The 7,365-nt window shown below is 37.9% G+C and overlaps 1 protein-coding gene across 2 annotated transcripts in view; it reads right to left on the bottom strand.

Moving 5' to 3' along the window:
• Positions 1-6,699: 6,699 nt before the first annotated feature.
• The window catches only part of LOC115221504 (meiotically up-regulated gene 185 protein), an 82,245-nt gene continuing 81,579 nt past the window's right edge, over positions 6,700-7,365 (bottom strand). Inside the window, exon 8 of one of the 2 annotated variants that reach the window (XM_029791702.2) lies at positions 6,700-6,952. In XM_029791702.2, the coding sequence (XP_029647562.1) occupies positions 6,835-6,952 (118 nt within the window). In that variant the 3' untranslated portion in view covers positions 6,700-6,834. The remainder of the gene's footprint in view (positions 6,953-7,365) is intronic. The other variant, XR_003882638.2, reaches the window with a different exon arrangement.

Genomic DNA, 7,365 nt, shown 5'->3' with positions numbered 1-7,365 from the left:
CCTTCCACATCCTAACCACCAAAAGCAAGAGTAAAACCATTCCTTAAATCCCTTGCTTTCAACATATTACAAATATAATCACAAACTCCTGCATAACAACACTATTTATTGATTGAATTGGTATATTGATTCAAAGCATGAAGAATATGCTAAATATATGGCAAAATTCCCAAGATCATAACCTCAATATTGGGTAAAACTTCTCTCATTCACTCTCTTGAATCACTCAGTATTTCTCTATTTCTCTCTAAATGCAAACTCTTATGTCAATAGTATTACAATTGCATCCTCTTCCAGCTTCATTGGTTTAATATATATTTCTCACAAATTTCCACTTGATTCTCCTATACAGAAATCATGCAACAAATCGACCTAACTATTATGATTGCCTTGTATAATAGGACATACGAAGGCTATGGTCCCTACCATTATCTTTTGTACAGGCAGTTAAAATTTAAAGAAATCTTGCTTATGGCATTGCAAGGCATTGTCATTTTCTTTCCCTGTCTTTTTTTTTTTTGCCAAGGAAGGTAACTCTGCTTATGAAGCACATCTAAAAACACCTGTATTTTCAGTTGCGATCACAAAATTAATCCAAGAGCTAAATTTCTACTCTAAGTATGTATGTTATACAAACACTTGATTTCTCACAAAATACACACACACATACATACATACATACGTACATACATACATACATACATACATACACACACACATACACACATATGTAGCCACTACACACATTTTTTTCTCTCCTTGTTTCTCTTTGGTCAGCCTGAAGCTATAGTAGAATACACCCGCTCAAGGCGCCATGCAGTGGGACTGAACCCGGAACCATGTGGTTGGTAAGCAAGCTACTTACCACACAGCCGCTCCTGCAACTATGTGTGTGCGTGTGTGTTTTAATAAACTAGTTTGGTAATAGGACAAGAGGGACAAGAGCAGGCTGAGTACTGAGCTGTTCAGAAGCCACACTGTCGCCAACAAACAGATTACTATGCTTCAGTTGTGACATATTTCTTCTTTCGAAAGCCATCGAAGGAAACGATCTGATTACAAAAAGTCAAGTAATTCACAGTTTATCGCAGTTTTGTTTTATAAGTAAATATTGATTGATTTTAATGTCATCCAGCGTTTTCTTAATCCGTCACCTATTTTTCACTATCTTTTCTCATCACCTATGTTTGTTTCTCTTTTCTTTTCATTCTTCTCATTCCGCTTTCAATTGTCTGTGTTTCTAATTGACTTTCCTTCTCCCTATTTTCTTCTTCTCTCATTTTTCTTCTTCTGCTTATTTTTTTTTCACCTTCTTTCCATGCTAGGAAATGGTGACATTTTTTTTTCTGTTTATATTTTTCTACGTATGGCATGTTGGTTGATAGAATAGAATACCAGGCTTTCATGGAAAAGGTCAAGAAGCTTCATAAATCTGAATGACATCATTTATTGATTGTGTTTATAGAATATATAAAAAGGATATTTATCCTTAGATAAATATGTATCTTTATCTTCTACCTTTCGTTTTCCTTGTTTTAGTCACTGAACTGCAGCCATGCAGGGGCACCACTTGAAGGGTTTAGTCAAACAAATTGACCCCCACTATTTTATTTTTTTGCAAGCCTGGTACTTATTCTTTTGTCAAACTGCTAAGTTATGGGGATGTAAACAAACCAACACCAGTCATCAAGTGGTGGTGGGATAAGCACAAAGTCACACACATGTGTAAATACATATACAATGAGCTTCTTTTATTTTTTGCCTGCCAAATCCATCCACAAGTTTTTGGTTGACCCAAGGCTGTAGTATAAGATACTTTCCCACAGTGCTGCACAGTGAGACTGAATCCAAGACCACATGGTGAACCCAAGGCCATATGGTGAGCCCAAGACCATATGGTGAACCCAAGACCATATGGTGAACCCAAGACCACATGGTGAACCCAAGGCCATATGGTGAACCCAAGACCATATTGTGAACCCAAGACATTATGGTGAACCCAAGACCATATGGTGAACTCAAGACCATATTTTTGACTCTTATAAGGGTCTCATCAAGTGTCTGCATCATTTGACCAACACCAGAAAAACAATCTGCATGCATGTGTGTGTGTGTGTGTGTGTGTGAGTGTGAGTGTGTGTGTGTGTGTGTGTGTATTCTTTTCACCTTCTACTTGTTTCTGTCATTGTACTGTAGTAATGCTAAGAACCTTGTATTGGCCTCAGAAAGATGAGAAAGCAAAGTGGACCTGAGCAGGATTTGAACTTAGGACATAAAAAGTATACTGTCTGAAGCTCTAGCATTTCTACTATACATTTGCAATGAATGTATAACCTAGATACATTAAAGTGGAGGCGCAATGGCCCAGTGGTTAGGGCAGCGGACTCACGGTCGGAGGATCGCGGTTTCGATTCCCATACCGGGCATTGTGTGTGTTTATTGAGCGAAAACACCTAAAAGCTCCATGAGGCTCTGGCAGGGGGTGGTGGTGACCCCTGTTGTACTCTTTCGCCACAACTTTCTCTCACTCTCTCTTCCTGTTTCTTGAGTAACGCTGCGATGGACTGGTGTCCCGTCCAACTAGGGGGAACACATACGCCACAGAAACTGGGAAACCAGGCCCATGAGCCTGGCTAGGCTTGAAACGGGCGAGAAGAAGAAGATACATTAAAGCAAACATATCTAATTCAGTTTTTTGTGGTCGAACTTGAAGCAGATAAAGCTATAAATAACAGTATCTAAATATTGGGTTAAAAAAACTTTCAGATAGAAAAAGTTGAGGGCTGCTCGTGGAATTTGAATTCCCATCTGTAAACTCAACAGATGTTCTGCCACTGGACCAAAGCAATCCTTCAAATTTCTTCATCTCTTTTAGAAACTTTGTTCTTATCAACAGGAATTATATGTTGTTTATGTAAAAAACATTTAAATTTATATATTTTGTTTTCATTTCTATCCTGACCTTGATATACAAGAATGTTATTTCATTATTATATAATAATGAAATTATTGTATACAGTGCTCAGGTGCACTACAACTTATCAAAAGTGTATATAAAGCATATGTAGTAATGTACAAATGTCTGGAAAGTGAATAGTGTATGAGTCAGATACATGCTTGCATGTGTATGGAGGGGAGAAAATCAGGTGTAGTATTGGTGAATCTCAGGAAGCATGGAAGTAGTGAAGAATGCAGTGCTCCAACAACTAACAACTGATGCCGGCAGTTTGTTCCATACTTCAGCAACTCTTAGCGTGAAAAAATGTTTCTGAAAGTCATGGGAGCTGTGCTGTTTTCTGACTTTGTAAATAAGTCCACGGATGTTAGACAGGTGGAGTTTGAATGCTGCTATGTTTCCAAAAACTTGGTCTTTTGATTCTGTTATACACCTTTCCTCATAGAAAATACATTAATTTCTTCCAGCCATTCTTTTAAGTCGTTGTTGTTTGTTCCTTCTCAAGCCATGCCTGGCTCAAAGGGCTGGTTTCCCGGTTTCTTGGCATATAGGTTCCCCACCTGGACGGTACGCCGGTTTGTCGCAGGTGAGCTGCAAGATGGAGGAGGAAAGAGTGAGAGAAAGTTGTGGTGAAAGAGTCAGCAGAATTTCCCCATTACCTTCTGCCAGAGCCGCGTGGAGCATAGGTGTTTCACTCATAAACACACACATCGCCCGGTCTGATTCGAACCCATGATCCCTCAATCGCAAGTCCGCTGCTCTAACCACTAGGCCATGTGCCTCCACATTCTTTTAAGTTTTAATCTCGAATATAAACACATTGTAAATTAATTATTTAGCTTCTCATTCACTACTTGTTCATTCGGTGGCTTGCTTTACATTCATTTTTCTATGCTAGCATATAATAAGTACGGCTAACATACTTATTGAAGCATCACTTTATAGCCCCAGGCTCTTCCTGCAGCAATCCTTTAACTGCTTTTCAAGTAAAGGATTTTGAAAGCACAGAGCTACAGGATGATTTGTTGACAGGAAACATTAACATAATGTCACCATTTTTTCTGTTTCACGTGAGGATGCAGAACGTAAAAATTCACATGTGCACATACACACATCATCATCATCAGCATCATCATTTTAATGTCTACTTTTTATGCTTACCTGGGTTTGACTATGGCTAAATGCTCTATTTGTCATCAACCTAGACCAGTTTTCAAACAAGGTGTGATGGATGAATTGAAGCAATAAGTGTCATTTGTGTTATCAGGATATTACAGTTGCATTTGAAGGAAGATTGCATGCTGGTTAATTCATAGTCCATGAAATAAATAACAGAAGAAATAGATCATAGTTAAAGTGCCTTTTATTTACCATTAAGAGATAAAACAACTGGATCTTTTCGGTTTGAACAGCAGTTTTTAACAAAATTTCTAGGTAACTAAAAAATTTTAAACTTCGTATACTGGTAGAATCTGTTTATAAAACATCTTTTTCTCTTGGCTTTATTGAGAAAATTCTATAGTTTGTAAGATATTTGTTGTTTTTTTTTTCTTCAATTTCTGCAATTTCAACCAATCAATGACGTCCATTGAGTTAAAAAACATTCTGTGCCATATGAATATGTCCCTCGTTTAAGAAACAGATTAGGTTTATTTACATTCATGAAGAAAAAAAGATACCCTTCTCCCCATCCCTAACCCTAACCCTAACTAACCCTAACCAACTCTAACTCTAAAATAGATTGAAATGCAATAGATCGATACTAGGGTCATAATAATGGGTGACAATTTCATATGACACCGCTAGAAAAAACTGCCGTTCAAACTGAAAAGATCCAAACAATTCCTTCGAGTTGATAATACATAAGGGCTTATAGAAGTTTTGTTGAAGAATTTATGATTATTGTTGTAATTAGTTTACTAATTGCTAAATGAACAGAAGATAGATATTAAGGCTTGTGTGAGATTTGTCCCTGCTGACCAACTAGTTGGTAGAGAGAGACAGAGACATTACTGAGACCAGGTGTGTTGCTTCTGCAACAGGTACCAAGTAAAAAAAGAAAGAATTCTGTTTAGTATTTCATCTTTATAACGGTTGATTCCATAGTTAAACTGGTTCACAGAAATCTCTCTCTATATAAACGGCAGTTTGTCTGTGCGTTTTCTGTGTGTCTGTTTTCTCGTACCCTCACTCTGACCACGGCTTTCAACCGATTCTGATGAAACTTGACACACACATAGCCCAATGTCATAATTCAAAACTAACGCAGCGAAAATTTTGAAAAGTTCCCCCAGTTCTGAAAAAGATCGATAAATTCGACATGGGGTCGAGAATCTGAAACCCAAACCATAGACCGTCTAGGGGACGCAACTCCACCTTTTTTATCCCTCAAAAAAAATTTACCATCATTTTTTTTCCATTTTTTTGCTATTTTTTGGCTATAACTCTCTAAAAATGCTTTATAGTTATTTCCCTTACAAACCTGAGCAACGCCGGGCGATACTGCTAGTAATGGATATTTTGAGGGTTATATAAGTTGAACAGAACTTGACCCAAGGTTGTGAAGAAGTTGACAGTTGACTATCATAAATTTCTAAGTGCAAATTCTGAGAACAAAAGGAAAAACAGAAAAAAATTGCAGAAATATACAGCCTGAGGTTTCAATTTCTGGTTGAGAATCAAAGGTAAATATTACCCCTAGTCCTTTGAACATGAACAGCACCATGTTCAAGTATATTTTTGCTGATGATTGTAGTCATGTATCAACCCATTCACCCTCTAATCCTCTGGACAAATTCTTGTATGTTTCACCTTCCTGTGATTTGAGGGGATATCCTGATACCTCTTTATCATCTTCTTTCCTTTTCCAACCAGGGCAGCCCTGTATTTTGTCCACTGCAAGACATCTGTTTCTGTCTGTCCCCTCTATCATACTTTAGTCTCTCATAACTTGGTATAAAGCCACCCCACTCAATACTGCCACTTTCATGGCTTACAAGCTATGTAAAAAAACCCCAAAACACCCAGGAGTGGCTGTGTGGTAAGTAGCTTGCTTACCAACCACATGGTTCTGGGTTCAGTCCCACTGCGTGGTACCTTGGGCAAGTGTCTTCTGCTATAGCCTCGGGCTGACCAAAAGCCTTGTGAGTGGATTTGGTAGACGGAAACTGAAAGAAGCCCGTCGTATATATGTATATATATATGTGTGTGTGCATGTATGTTTGTGTGTCTGTGTTTGTCCCGCTGTGTTTGCTTGACAACCAATGCTGGTGTGTTTATGTCCCCGTCACTTAGCGGTTCGGCAAAAGAGACCGATAGAATAAGTACAGGGCTTACAAAGAATAAGTCCCGGGGTTGAGTTGCTCGACTAAAGGCGGTGCTCCAGCATGGCCGCAGTCAAATGACTGAAACAAGTAAAAGAGTAAAAGAGTAAAGAGTAAGAGAATACACTCTGTGAAGTGGTTTGCATTAGGAAGGGCATCCAGATATAGAAACCATACCAAAGTAAAACATTAGGGCTAAGCACCACCCTCTAGCTTTTTGGCTCCTGTGAAATGGTCCATCTCATGCCAGCACAGAAAACAGACATTAAACAATGATGATGATGATGATGATGATGAAGATGATAACAATGAGGTTGATGATGGTGATGGTGAAGATATCAGGCTTGGTGTTCTACCATTTTGGCTGTCTATGTGACCCTTGCTGAAAACAACAGAATAAAAAATTAAAGAGAAAAATAATCATTGTGTATTAATTTATTCACTGCAGTTTATTAAGGGAGTGACTTTAAAGTACATATGGTCAGACACACACACACACACACGCGCAAACACAAAGTAAAAAAAAAAGTTTTATTGGTTCAACATTACAGGAGTTTACATCAAACGAGAGCTGATATAACACGTGCATATAAACTCTTCACCATTACTGTACACAAACTGACAACTGGTGCAACGGGAACGTAATTTCAAGAAATTGGTCTCATCAAGTTTTCTAGAAAAAAAAAAAAAAATTTTTCAATATATCTCTCTCTATATAAACGGTAGTTTGTCTGTGCGTGTTTCTGTGTGTCTGTTTGCTTGTACCCTCACCCTGACCACGGCTTTCAACCGATTCTGATGAAACTTGACACACACATAGCCCAATGTCATAATTCAAAACTAACGCAGCAAAAATTTTGAAAAGTTCCCCCAGTTCTGAAAAAAATCGATAAATTCGACATGTGGTCGAGAATCAGAAACACAAACCACAAACTGTCTAAAAAAAATTTACCATCATTTTTTCCATTTTTTTGGCTATAACTCTCTAAAAATGCTTTATAGTTATTTCCCTTATAAACCTGAGCAACGCCGGGCGATACTGCTAGTATATATATATAAAACAACATAAAATGTATTCTTATATTT

Source organism: Octopus sinensis, linkage group LG18 (assembly GCF_006345805.1).
Source record: "Octopus sinensis linkage group LG18, ASM634580v1, whole genome shotgun sequence".
Taxonomy (NCBI): Eukaryota; Metazoa; Mollusca; class Cephalopoda; order Octopoda; family Octopodidae; genus Octopus; species Octopus sinensis.
This window is presented reverse-complemented; position numbering and strand designations above follow the sequence as displayed.